The 15,007-nt window shown below is 32.5% G+C and overlaps 1 protein-coding gene across 1 annotated transcript in view; it reads left to right on the forward strand.

Moving 5' to 3' along the window:
- LOC133181187 (uncharacterized) overlaps positions 1-15,007 on the forward strand; it is a 103,795-nt gene that overhangs the window by 76,156 nt on the left and 12,632 nt on the right. Inside the window, exons 50-62 of the mRNA XM_061315725.1 lie at positions 864-961; positions 1,214-1,313; positions 1,471-1,539; positions 1,931-2,140; positions 2,445-2,588; positions 3,288-3,437; positions 3,727-3,828; positions 4,070-4,162; positions 4,625-4,657; positions 5,278-5,307; positions 9,039-9,107; positions 10,161-10,187; positions 13,876-13,987. Of these exons, the coding sequence (XP_061171709.1) occupies positions 864-961; positions 1,214-1,313; positions 1,471-1,539; positions 1,931-2,140; positions 2,445-2,588; positions 3,288-3,437; positions 3,727-3,828; positions 4,070-4,162; positions 4,625-4,657; positions 5,278-5,307; positions 9,039-9,107; positions 10,161-10,187; positions 13,876-13,987 (1,237 nt within the window). The remainder of the gene's footprint in view (positions 1-863; positions 962-1,213; positions 1,314-1,470; positions 1,540-1,930; positions 2,141-2,444; positions 2,589-3,287; positions 3,438-3,726; positions 3,829-4,069; positions 4,163-4,624; positions 4,658-5,277; positions 5,308-9,038; positions 9,108-10,160; positions 10,188-13,875; positions 13,988-15,007) is intronic.

Consider the following 15,007-nt stretch of genomic DNA (forward strand, 5'->3'; position numbering starts at 1 on the left):
TTTAAAAAAAAACCCATCTCAGCTCACAACAAAATAGAAAAATAAAAGTCTGCGTAAGTAATAGCAGTATATAATGCAATTCATTATATGAATAGTTTTTAGATAAAGAAAATTCTGCATATAAACAGTGGTATCTTTATGTAGCCCTTAATCATCCCCACCTTTTTATTCATATCCTCTGTAGATATTGCAGGTATGTAAAACTGTATTACTATACTAATATAATTATATGCTTATTTATTATTTTAGATGATTAAATTTCAACAGTTATATAAAAAAAAGATTTAATTTAGGTGTATGGTAAAAAAAAAAAAAAAACAAAACAAAACAAAACCCCCAAATATTCAGTTTAACTAAGTAGTCTTTCTGCAAAATGACTAAGTCCAAATTAGGTACAAAAAAGTTACGCAGAAAAATGACAAAGTCCTGAAAAGTTATGTTTTAGTTACATCTGAAAATGGCTAAGTCCAAAAAGGTACAAAAAAGTTATACAGTAAAATGACAAAGTCCAGAAAAGTTATCTTTTAGTTACACCAGAAAATGGCTAAGTTCAAAAGGTACAAAAAAGTTATACAGTAAAATGACAAAGTCCAGAAAAGTTATATTTTAGTTACATCTAAATATGGCTAAGTCCATTTTAGGTACAGAAAAGTTATAACTAAAATGTAACTTTTTCTTGAGGTACAGAAAAGTTATAACTTAGTTATAACTTATTTCGGTATGGGTTATCATGGAAGTTTAAGGAGTGTGTGTGTTTCAGATTGAAAAAAAGGATAAGAAGGTCAAAATTTCAAAGAGACGCTATTATTATGGCTCTGTCATTGAGAATATTTCAAATTCATTGTGATGTTTTCCCTTAACAGAACAGTCTTATAGCCTACTTCACCGGCACTAGAGAGGAGACATTCTTCTTTGCGATCAAGAACCGTATACATATGTCTGCCCTTGCTACAAGAGAAAAGTAGGTTTAAAATGGAAGAAAAAAAAAATAAAGGAAACATGTAGCAAAGGTTACATGTAGCACTATAAAGGAAAAATCACATTCAGATTATTGTAAAGATAATTTCATTTTTGGAAAGTTTTGATTTTAAAGAAGTGAGTAAATAATTTTAAAATGATTGTTATGATTATCATATTATCTTCCCATTTCCTATCAGTTTGAATTGAAGACAATGACTTATATGACTTAAGTATTTACTTGTTATTTACACAGGCGACTTCTACACGCCATGCATCAAGCCAAGGTGGAGGAAGCTGTACAACAGGCCAAGGCCCTCAGAAAAGCCATGGAAACCGGCAAAATTGCTCAATCGGTCAGGTTCAAAATTGAAGTTTGCAGAATTAGGCCTCATTAATTAATTATGCAGTCAATTACGAAGTACTAGCTGTAAAAGAATTATTACTAGCTTTTCTTTGCATATAATTATAATGTACATTTAAGTTAAATTTTGAGATAATTTTATTTTTCAGGAGATCATGAAGGCTAATCAGCTGGGATCCATGTTGTCAATGGCTAAGAGGTCCATGGCAAACCTTAAGGTAGGAGTATACAAATAAATCGTCAATCTCAAGCCAAAGGTCAAAAGGTCGGGTCAGTGGTTAACCTCAAGGTAAGAGTTAAGAAATAAATGTTCAATCTCAAGAAAGGAAAAGGTCAATAGGTTTTTTCAAGGTAAGAGTCAGGAAATAAACGGTCAATCGCAAGATTAGGACAAAGGTCAAAAGGTCAGTGGCCAATCTCAAGGTAAAAGTCGGGAATTATACAGTCAATAATCTTTTGATTGTCTCAAAGGAAGTCACTGTTATACATCCTGTAAGTGAATGGTAAGACCATTGATCAATTTCAAGAGACATTTAAGTCAATTATTCATTTTGCTTCTGTATAACTTTGCTAATAAACAATATCAGAGCTCAATATTTTATTTTGAAGGTTGGATCCTCCCCTGGCTCAAGGATGGGATCCAGATCTAAATTAGGATCACAGTCAAAGCTCAGTAAGGGTAGATCTACCCTGGGCAGTGGCCTTCTTAACCAAAATATCATGATGAATGGAGTCAACAAATCTAGTTTACAGCTGAATGGCTTTGCCAACCCCAAGTCCAAGGTTGCACCCATGGAGAACCCAGAGGTTATTATTGAGGTATGTCAAGCTAAACTATTCTCAGCAAAACTTATCTAATTCCGAAACCACTGATTCCATAGAAATTTGCTAGATTAGACAACATTTTTTTTTTAATTATTTAATTTACTGAAAGGGACTAAATTTTTTCAGTCTAATAATCAAGATTTCAAAATATACAACTAATGCATTGGACAAGTTCACTGTAACCACAGTTTAGCTATGGAAAGGAAATAGATTACAGTAACATGGTACATGCAGATGATGAGGGAATATTTGCTTTAAATTTTTCTCTGTACATTTGTGGATATCTGTTTTTGAGTAGAATGTAGATGAGGAAGAACTAAAGGAGCTGATGGATGCAGCAATGAGCAGTTCAGGTGAACTAGAGTTCAAAGATGATGGCTACATAGAACTGGTGCTAAGGATTCTGGGATTGATGTGTGACAATCAGCATGATGAAATTCAGGTAGAGTGTGAGGGTTTTAGCTCACCTGAACTTGAGGCTCAGATAAAATTTCCTGTTCAAGTTTGTCCAGTTGTGTGTGGTATCTGTGTATATATACTTGTATGTATGCATTTTCTCTGAGAAAAAAAATGAGCCAACTTTATCAAAACTTAACACAAACATTCTTGGGTAAAGGGTTTTGGACTTTATTGACCACAATAGGGGTTAAATGACTGTGAAATATATTGAAGAAATATTCTTAAAATCTGCTTGTCAAGAACTGAAAGGCTATACACAAAAAGCATTCCTATGAGTATGAGTGATAATTCACATCGTTCAAGTCAAAACCCTTAGGATCAGGTTTATATTTAATTTCTCCTATATATGTAGTTTGTCAAGGCTCTTATTGATTTTCTTGATATGCAAGCATCTCCCAGTACAGGAGATCTAGATTTGTTCAAGAAGTAAATTAAACTGTAATTAGTCAAATTATGCAAAATTTTGTTCAAATTATAACCACATTGGGTTACTGTAGGAATTTATTGACTACCAAAAGAATATGAAGACTCTCATTTGTTATATGAAAATTTGTTAAATATATAATTGTGAGAGCAATGATTACATACAAACTAATCTAGAACAAAAATTAAAAACGTAATAAATTATTATGTACCAACCACTGATCAATAAAAGTTCATGGGTTTTTTTTCTCCCTCTTAGAATTACCTTCGAGAGCAACCAGACAACATCAAATCTGTGAACCTGGTGGGAGAGACCACAAAGTTTCTGAACATTCTCTACTCCAACATCAGTGACAAGTCCATGCCTCTAGTCGTCCAACTGTTTGACACATTGGTGGAATTCACTTCTGTAAGCTGCCACATCAAGACATTGACTTATAGCAAATCAGCTAGTCTTGGCTGAAAATTTAAAAAGCCCAGCTTTTAAATGTTGATTTTGATAAATATATATACATATAATTGTACAATTATTACATCTCAAATAAACTGGAGATATGAGCAGGTTTTAGCAATGGATAAGTATTTTTTAATGTTTTTACTTGAAATTGTTAAAATTGTTTTGTTTTTTAAATATATAAATATAAGGCAATGATATTATTCTGATTCTAGTAGCTATAAATTATGCATTGTGTTTCCAGGGTAACCAGAAGAACCAGGCCATTGTTTTTGACAACAAAGTGTGTGACTACATCAACCACATCCTGAGGGTTGGGCACTTCCACAACTGTGGCATAAAAGAAGTAAGATCTAGTATCAAACGAGGCTCCTGAGACCCAGTGCCTCAGTAGAATTAAAATGATATAAAGCTCTAAACCATATTTCCCTTGTGACGAGAGTGAAAATTGTCCAATTTTTAAGTCCAGACTGCTTGGTCTTTTTATTTAAAATGTAGATGTTGTTTATTTTTTTCACATGCAAAAACAAATTATTCTATTTAAAGGTACATTTTACTTTGTTAAACTGGAAAAGTAATTTTCACAGGAATATGTGCTGAAGAAGTCTATAGCCACATTAATCCGGTCACTGACCGAGGAAAATCCACCCCCAGAGGAAGAGGATACTTTACTGGCCAAGGTGTGTTATCTAATTTGATTACTTTTGTTTAACTAATATTAATGAAAGATTGAACTAAGTATAATATTTCATGATTTTTATTTCTTAAATCCACATAGGTAGCTCAAAGAAAATAATGTATTTGGCATGTAATAATTTATATTTAATTCATTTGTTTTGAAATACAAGCATGTTTGTACTATTAATATCATATTTGTAATATTGTTTGTATGACTTTAGACATGTGTATTAGAAAACCATATTTATGAAAAATAATTATTTTAATTTTCATGGATTGCATGTAATTACATATAGAAAATAATAAAGGTAACTTAAAGAATTTGGCAGCTTTAGACTTAGAGATGGATAACCCCCTTTTTTTGGTCACAACCAAACTGCACTGAGTGATTTTAAAATATATTTGAATATTATATACAGATATAATTTTGATTTAATTTTTTTTTAACCACTTATTCTTAATAGCAAGAGAAAAAAGAGGAACGATATCCCTCAGCGGTAATAAACAGCATTTAGAAATTGTGGAAAATTTATATATCGTACACTTGTGGTTTAAAGGTTGTGTGTATGATATGGTATGGTATCAGCAGTAAGCACTTCATTAAAAAAATTTAAAAAGCAACCAAAAAACAAAAACAAAAAAAAAAGGTAGACTTGATATCTGAAATAAAAGTAACATGCAACAAAAGCAAGATTTAAAAAAAAATCATGTATTTTAAGTTTGCAAAACTCTTTCTGCATGGCTTTATAAAAAAAAAGATTAATTAAACCCAGTTTATTTTTACAAAAATGACTCTCCTCTTATGTTACTGTTGTTAATGTTGTACAGAGTAGTTGTTCTTTGTTTTTTTATGTATTCATGTCATTTCATCTTTTAATTTAACTTTCTTGTAAAGATATGTCAATTAAAAGTAGACTTGAGGTAAAATATAACTATATTTTTCCAGAGAAAACAAAACAACACATTTTAAGGATAAAGTTTTTAAATTTTATGCCAGATTATTGTGTCATCACCATTACATCCAAAATAAATAAAGTTTGTAGACTAACAAAATAATGACAACATTCAATGTAAAGTAGAATTGTGTTTTATATTTGATACTCTCTTGCATGGAAAGGCTGAAAAAATAAAAGGGCCAGCCAGTGTGGTAAGAAAGCCATGTCCAGAGCTTGAATTTTCTTCATGTTGTTTTGTTTGGTCTGTTGCATGGATGTTTTTGATTTTTGTAATACATGTACATTGGAGTAAAAGTATTAACTGTCAAATTCTCTGAAGCATTCCTGACTGTGAAATGTAGCAATTTAAAAAAAATAACTTTTACCACATAAAGAAAAAAAATTTCAAACATTGTTTAAGGATGAGGGGATGGGGTTGAATCTCAGTTTAAGTTATGCAAGCTTTTATTCATATATGATAGATGATAATGAAAACTAACTGAATACAGTCAAACATGTCTGTTCTTCCATTGTCCCCCTCCCTTCCCCGTCCCCCTCGGAATAGGAGAATTTGTTCAGTGTTAGATCATGGCATTACCATGATTTTATGTTGTATGAAGCATGTATGTTGTCATGTTATGTGTATGTAATAACAGATGCCCATGCATAGAGAAGCAACAATTATTCTCCGCCCTAAGGAGGTAAGATATAAAGTCCTGTTTACTCCCACAATTCCCTCTTTGCACGACCCCTAGATCTATTTCCTCTGCACATTTTATAGATCCTTTTATTTCCTTAACATATTTCCATACTAGTAACTTCTTTAGTGAAACCAGGATTTCTCTCTTTTCGATTCTACATCTACTCTGACAGTAAAATGTGAATAAGATATACATGTACATGTGGCCCTCCTGGGTGTGCCCAAACTTTAGTAATATGTAAATCTCAAATCTACTCTGTAATTTATTTTGTAACTTAAATACTCAATAACAGATGGAGAACATCTTATGTAAATAAGTTTGACTTCCATGTTTGTTAATCCTACTGATTAGTGATCTTCATTAATAACACTCTTTTCACCTCTTCCTATTCATTTATTTGTTATTTTTTATTCATTAAACTATTTTTTGCTTGATTAGTTTGTGTCACTTTTTATTAGCTCTTCTGAGCCAAAGGCTCAAAGAGCTAATGCTATGGCCATTTGTGCGGCGTGCGGTGTGCGTAAACTTTTTAGAATATGGGCCATAACTCAAGAACCCCTTGGCCAATTATTGTCAAATTTGTCACAGGGTATCCTTGGCGCAAGGGCTCCCTTTTATACTAAAACTGGGGTTGTGACCCTTTAACAAGGGGAGATAATTAGGAAAATAGAAACAAAAGTACTGGTTGCTAAAAAATCTTCTTCTCAAGAACCACTGGGCAGATTATCACCAAACTTACACAAAAGGATGAGGATATGTTGTAGATTAAAATTTGCACGGGGATTTACCCTGGGGCAAAGGGCGTGGTCTCAAGGTCACTTCAAAGTTGACCAAAAATTACATTTTATTAAAATGTTGATATTTTGCTTACTATAAGGACTAGGACCATCAAATCTTGTCAGTTGGTGCATCTAAGGACCTCATATCACGTTGACTCAAAAGTAGGTCACGGTGACCTACTTTTTAAATTTTGCGGCCATTCTTTTTCAAAATGATTTAGAGGCATATTTTGAACAATTTAAGGCCTATGATCATCAAACTTTGTCAGTTGATGCATCTTGGGTCCTCAAAGTACGTCAACTAAAAAGTAGGTCACCTTGACCTACTCTTTGAATTTTATGGCTCATCTTTTTTAAAACAATTAAGGTCATTAATTCGAATACGGGGAGGCTTAGAATCATTAAATCTTGTAAGATGATGCATCTTGGGGCCATAAAACATATTTGTTAAAAAGTAGGTCACAGTGACCTACTTTTTGAACTTTTCAGGCATTTGATTTCAAAGCGTTTTAGAGGCATAATTTGGACATTTTAAGTCCTATGATCATAAAACTTTGTAAGTTGATGCATCTTGGGTCCTCAAAAAAGGTCAACTGAAAAGTAGGTCACCGTGACCTACTTTTCAATTTATATGACTATAATTAAATATTTCAGGTACTAATTGGCTTAGAATCATCAAACTTTGTCAGTTGATGCATCTTGGGTCTTCGGAGTAGGTCGACTAAAAAAGTAGGTCACAGTGACCTACTTTTGAAAATTTATGGCTTTAATTAAATATATGGGGTACTAATTGGCTTTGAATCATCAAACTTTGTCAGTTGATGACTTTTGGGTCTTCGGAGTAGGTCGACCTACTTGCAAAAATTTATGGCTTTAATTAAATATTTTGGGTACTTTTTGGCTTAGAATCATCAAACTTTGTCAGTTGATGCATCTTGGGTCCTTGGAGAACGAAAACTGAAAAGTAGGTCACGGTGACCTACTTTTGAAATTTTATAGCTGTATTTAATATTTTCAGGAATTATTTGGCTTAGAATCGTCAAAATTTGTCAGTTGATGCATCTTTGGTCCTCGGAGTAGATTGACTGAAAAGTAGGTCACTGTGACCTACTTTTGAAAATTTATGGCTTTGATTAAATATTTTGGGTACTTATTGGCTTAGAATCATCAAACTTTGTCAGTCGATGTATCTTTGGTCCTCGGAGTACAGCAACTGAAAAGTAGGTCACCGTGACCTACTTTTGAAAATTTATGGCTTTAATTAAATATTTCAGGTACTAATTGGCTTAAAATCATCAAACTTTGTCAATTGATGCATCTTGGGTCCTTGGAGTACAACAATTGAAAAGTAGGTCACTTTGACCTACTTATAAAATTTTATGGTTATAATTTTAAAAAATATTTTAGGTATTAATTGGCTTAGAATCATCAAACTTAGTTGATGGGTCCTCAGACAATGACAAGTGATAAGTGGGTCACCATGACCAACTCTCAGGTACTAATTGGCTTAGAATCATCTTGGGTTCTCAGAGTGTGAATTGGAATTTCAAGGGTTTATCTAAATATACAGGATACTTCGAGGGTTCAAATAGAAGTGATAGGTTGCACAGTTTATCAGAAGAGCGATTCAAGGCCCATGGGCCTCTTGTTTTATATCTATTGCAGACAAGAAGTATTTGATTGTTTGCTTCTCTCATCAGCAAAATGGATAGTTTACTAATTTTAATTGTTTTTGTCCATCTAAGAAAATTATTTTTATATTTCTCTGACAAATTAGACATTATTTCTTCTTCCTTTTTGGAACCAAGCTATATCCACACAAACTGTTCAATATAATAGAAGTAAGGTCCCACTCTAAGTAACCTTAAGCTCTTCTATTTTCCAATACACTTGTCTTCATAATATGAATCTTCTTAGACTAGCTGGTATCAATATTTTGTAAATTTATTTTTGTTAGCAACTAGAGGAAGAACATTTTGATATTAGTCAACAATTTTCCTCTCTGTAATCTATATTGTGTTTCAGTCTTACTTTATATAATTTCCTGTTTCTTCAATTTCCAGATTAACAAAATGTGTGTCTTATGTATTTTAACATATTGTTAATTTTTACCATAATGCATCATTTGGTATTTCTAATAAACTGCTAATCAAAGCTCCCTGATATTTTGGTTTCAACCTTGTCATGCTTTTGTTTTTCATTTTCACTTATTTTGGCTTAATTTATGCTAAGGATTGAATGTAATTAATGTGTATAGTATATATGGATTTTATTTTCTATAATATATCATAAAAATGCTTACAAAATCAAATAGATGATAAGTTTCAGTCTGTTATTTATTTTAACATCATTTGAAATGTATGTCAAGAAAGATTAAAAAAATAACTGTTGATTGTCATAACAAAGTTTTGGTGAAGGAAGAATTGTAGAAACTGGTTGTCATGGTGATGCTTTGTTTGACAGGAAGTGATGGAGTACCTGGATGCTGATCTGTGCGTGATGACAATGACGGAGGCTTATCAACAACTCCTGGTAAGATAACGCAATGTCTTCTTACTCCTGGTGTAGGTCATACAACGACTCAGTGATACACAAAGGGGCAGGGTATAAAATGTTATAAATATAGGAACAAGTTTTAAAATAAAAGTGTAAGGGGGGGGGGGGTAAGTGTAGACAATGTAAGGAGGTCGTAAAGTAGGAAATGTAGTGTAGTGTAGTGTAGGCTGTAGGGCTGTCACGAGTACCCGAAATAACCGAGAACCGCGGTCCAAGTTGTTCGGTTCGGTTCCGGTTCCATTTTTCCGGATTTCGGTTCGGGTCTGGTTTATATATTAGAGTCTGTTCAATACAAAAAATGGCGTCGAAATCAAAGGAATGATGATGATAACAGTGATAAATAAACATCACAACTGAAATCTACTTCATTCCATGAGAAAACACTTACCACGGAAGTATTAGATAATTATCAAAACGAGCAGGAATGGTCAGGTTGTGGCTAATAGTAGGCCAAATCACCGATGTCTAGACGTTCGCATGGTTAAGACTTGTTTCCAATGTAAATTTAATGTAACAAATAAAGATTTTTCAAGTTAAATTCTTGAAATAAAGGTTTAAAATAGATGTAAATACCCGACCCGAAAAACCCGAAACCGAACCGAAAATTTAGAGAACCGACCCGACCCGAAAAATTTTGGAACCGTGACAGCCCTAGTAGGCTGTACTGTAGTAGATGAGTTGACAAAGAGTGCAAGAAGGGGTGAACAAGATAGTAATTAAGAATGTGCTTTAACAGAGGGGTGTGAGGGAGGCTGATGTAACAGCAGGGGTTAGGACTAATATCTTTAAACAGGCTGTAATAAATGGGGGCAGTAATCACTGAGTCGTGAGTGGGTTCTTGTTGCTCTGCACAGGAAAGTGAGGGGAAAAAAATACTTAGCTCTATCTATTTTCATACAAACTAGCCTTTTACTGTTAATATTATCTTCATTGGTATTATCCAGCACTTTAAAACAGAAACATTGTGATATAGTCTCTGTATGATGTGTATTCTATCATTCACTATTCCTGAATATTTTGCACCAATAGGAAATGGCGAGGTCACCAGCAAGCAAGGTATAGGAGAAGTTGTGTGCTTTACTAATGTGGTGTCAGTGTATTAGTCATATTCTAACCCAAAGACCCATTTTTTAATTTCAGCATTTTATTTCAGAGGTCTCCATTTTTATAGTCTGTTAACCATTGGGAATAGTTTTGCCAATGTCAAATAAAGGGGCTTGCAAACATGTGAAATGAATGCATGCAATACATATTTTACGTTTTGAATGTATAAACTTTTAAATTATATTCTTTACAAAATAATCCTATGTTTAGAGTTAGATCTTTTTTCTTTGACCCTGAACTGGATATTGGAAAAGAATTGTCTAAATGGTGATCCTAAGGTTACTTAGTTCCAGTCTATTTAATCATGTTTAGGCAATAATAGTAACAACAACATAAGTTTAACAGTAATTGCTTGTACTCACACTAGTTCCCTCCCGCCCCCCCCCCCCCCCCCAAAAAAAAAAAAAGGGAATCACAAAGGAAAAAACCCAAACCTGAGACATTCTTGTTAATAAAAGGTTGACATGTCTGAACATTTACTTCAGAAGCAATGTACTGAATTCCAGATGAAAACAAGGAGTGTTTATGATACACTGATGCCCCCATATGGCAGCTCATGGCGGTGGTTCGATTTTCTCAAATGCAAGTCAAACTCAAAGGTCAAGAGATCAAATTGTTGGTACCCAAAGAAAGCTCTTGTCACAAGAAATACACCTATGAAAGCCCTAGCACCAACCGTTCAATAGTTTTGGCCAAGGTTAAGTTTTTCAAAAGTAGGTCAAACTCCAAGGTGAAGATCAAAGGGTCAAAATTAATGGTGCCCAAGGAAGGTCTTGTCACAAGAAATACACATGTGAAATATGAAAGCCCTAGCACTATCCATTCAAAAGTTAAGGCCAAGATTAAAGTTTTTCAAAGATAGGTCAAACTCAAAGGTCAAGGTCAGAGGGTCAAAATTAATGGTAACGAAGGGAAGGTGTTATGACAATGAATTAATTTAAAATATGAAAGCCCTAGCACCAACCGTTCAAATGTTATGACCAAGGTTTAAGTTTGGTTTTTATTTTGCGAAAGTGGGTCAAACTATAAGGTCAAGAGGTCAGAAATGTTGGTACTTGAGGTAATGTCTTGTCAGAAGGAATGCACATGTGAAATATGAAGGACATAGCTCCAACCAGTCAAAAGTCAAGTGCAGACAAACAGACAGATGGAAGGACAAAGCATAAACTATTTATGCCCCCATATCTTCAATTACAGGAGCATACAAATTTGCATATATCAGGTCAAGAATTTTTCTATGCTGTATTAGATATTTTTTCCCATAGAATGTTTGTTGTTGGAGTCATTTTCAATGTAGATAGGTAAAGATTAATAAAATATTGTTGTACTAGGTATAATTATTGTGAAAATATGTTTTTTTTAAGGGCATGATGTCTTTTCAGCTTCTAGTGCATAAAAAATAACCTTTATAGATGTTGCTTTCCTGATATACTTAAATATATATAATATATGTAAAGACTGATCATTTTAAGCTTATGAATGCTGGAGATATTGTTTCATTGCTGCTTTAACAATTGCTATTTTTTTATATCTATATTGAGTACGTAAATCAAAAACCAAGATGTATGTATTTACATCCCTGGTATAACTGTTCCATATTAATATATTTTTAGCTTATCTGTTCATATTGCTTGCTCTGTAGTTTATTAATATAAAAATAACATCCATGTCATGTCAAATGTTGTTATTGAAATCCCAAAGGGTAGCATTTTCTTTCACAGCATTTAAAAAAAAAATAGTAATCAATTTAAATGTATTCTGAATCAAAATTGCACAGATAGTACCCTATATTTACTGCTTTGTAAAGGTATAAATTTACCCATTTTTATTTTTGTACAAACAGCAAAAAGTAAGTATCCCTAACTGTCTCAATCAGAGAAGTGCAGATTTGCACACCTGTTTAATCTGTGTTCTGGTTTCTCTAAGTGATGGAATGTTGATTAAAAATTGTGTTTTTATGGGATGTTTTGCATGTGTTCTTATTTGAATTGAAATTGTGTTGAAATGGGTTTGATTTCAGAATAGTAGTATCTATTGTCTAAGGATCTCCCAACAATGCTTGTGTGATTCTAGCCAGTGTAGCTCAATTTTGCACCATAGCATGGTTAAGATGAAATTCACTGTGCATACATAAAAAATGACCATATTAAACTATGGATCTGAATGGATTATAGATTATATAAGCTCAGTCAAATGGATCAGTGATTATGAATGATTAATGTTTGTCCAATTACAGGCTGGCCAGTGACCCTAAAATTCTTATAAAAATCCTATTTTTTAAAAAGTTTTTAGCAATTCCTAAAATTGTCATCAAATTTGCTAAGATAACTCCATTTAAATGTCTAAAACTGCCCTAATTTAGTTATAAAATTACTATTTTGGTCCTAATTAGCCCTAAAATTTCTTAATTTAATCCTCATTTTTTGTCAAAAAGTGCTGGACAGCCTACAGTTAGCATGTGAGATTTATCAAGGACAGTCACAGTGTCACATGCATGTTTCCTGCGAATGTCTGGGGTTCCTATGATGCAGTTGAACTTCAGTATCTCTAAACCCAATATCTGGAATATTATACATTTGTTGACTGGGTTAGAGTGCAACATGCTTTTTGTCTGACCCAAAAACCAAACTTTTTGTCTCGTTTGCCTGAAGCCATAAGGCTGAAGGCAACAGCTTGATTCGAAGGTTCAGCAAAATGATTTTTCTGGAGAATCCAGTCAATAGATATTTTGTTATACCTTTAATCTAACTGTTGAACATCAATGATTGCAAATTAGATAAACTTGATGACTTGTTTTGGATGATCCACACTAAGATGAAGATTAATGAATGCTATTAAGAGGGAAGTATAAATGTCGTAGCAACTTACATAATCTTGTAGACCCAGCATCAGATTTTTTCAATAGTTCAGTAAAAACATAAGATATGGCGGGGTTTTTTTGTATAGATTAATATGTGGAACAATTGTTTGAGGTATAACAAATTAATCTAGATTTTTTAGTCCCAGTAAGTTTGTGATACAGAAGTTTGACTGTTATTTGATACACATTGTTTGAGGATTTTAAGATTAAAAAGTACTGGGTTAAAATTGTTCTTTTTTAAAACTCACTTACCGGTAATAATATCTGCATACATTTTTCAAAAGGAATATTAACTTAAAAAAAAAAGAAATAGAAACAAACATCAGAACAAATTTCATTGGTTTTTGTTTAATTGTTTCTTAAAATTTTATTTTGAGTAGTTAACTTCAATTGAATTTAATTTAATTATATGTTATTTAATATAATTTGGTGAGATGTTAACATACCTTAGATTTTATTTGACTTGAATTTATGTCTTGTTAATATTTTTTTTTGGAATTAACATTTTGTAAACTATTAATAAATAATATGTGAAATGAAATGAAACTATAACTGATTTATTTTTTATACAAGTAATTATATGTTTTTAATTGCATATACATCATTTGAAATTTCTATTCTTGACATCTTTTTTATTTTATTTTGAGTTTTGGCTTAAATACTGTTTTGTTCTTGTTTAATTGTTAAAGTTTTAAGGTACACAATGTTAGACATCTTTAAAGGGAAATTGAGCTTCAGTTTAAATTCAAACAATGACTTATATATATTTTTTTTTTACAGAAGAGAGACCCTGAGTTTGATGAGCTGTACAACTTGATTCAGGACACAGGATTCTCTTTTTACCACATTCTTTGTCGCAAAATGGATCTAGAGGCGGACACCAAAAAGATGAGTAAGTGATGAAGCAATCTGAGTCATACTGATGTTTGATTCATAGTCATAGTGGTATACACAGTATTCGTACACATGAATTGAGACTAGCAATCTAAATCTTACTGACCGTGTGTGATATATTGCTGTAGAGATGAACATGGTACATAAAGCAATCTTAGTCTAACTGGTGTTTGATTCAATGCCTTAGTTGTATGTACAGGATTGATACACATATCGAACAAGTCACACCAACAAATGGCTCATACCATTAAATAAAATTTAACATTTCAGCTAACCCTCAGAAATGAACATTAAAATGGGAAAAAACACTGTTTTTTTGAAATCGAATACACTGGTATAATCTAGCTATGTGGAGCTCTGTTCCTTTACCATTGGTTTAATTACCCAAAGCGATAAACATTTAATAAGACAATAGATTCTATTTCCTTTATAAGGGTTTGCAATTGGTTTACCAAGGAAAGGTAGGTGAAGTGTACAACTGCAATCTCAATCTTTCTAATCCTTTTTTTTTTTATATTTTTTTAAAACCTATTTCATATGACACACATCTGAGTGAATTTTCAAAAAAAAAAAAAAATGATTTATGTATAGGCGTACATTTGTTCAATCTCTTTTAAGTTTATAAGTGATGTATTTTTATTATGTAAATTCTCTTTTGACTTATTTTTTTTTCTAGATTTTATAATTGACAACATACCTGGATAAACTTTACAATATTATATATTTATTGACTTGGTTCAAGGGCAATATGCGTTTTGTTGAACTCAGGAACCAACCTGAGGTCATTAGGCCAAAGGCTAACAGTTTGGTTCAGGTTGTCAACAAAACGCATTTTGCCTGAGAACACATGCAGTCAATGAATGTTTTGTTATACCTTTTATTTATTTATATTTTTAATTTTTTTTTTTTTTGTTGACATTCATGTATCTTGTGCTGGTTTCCATGATGTAAATTTTTGGTCAATTCTTTCACCATCAAACACCAATGAATGCAAATAAGATTTAGATGATCCCACCCA

Source organism: Saccostrea echinata, unplaced genomic scaffold (genome assembly GCF_033153115.1).
Source record: "Saccostrea echinata isolate AGI-Se365-2 ecotype Australia unplaced genomic scaffold, CSIRO_AGI_Sech_v1 ptg000008l, whole genome shotgun sequence".
In the NCBI taxonomy this organism is placed as follows: Eukaryota; Metazoa; Mollusca; class Bivalvia; order Ostreida; family Ostreidae; genus Saccostrea; species Saccostrea echinata.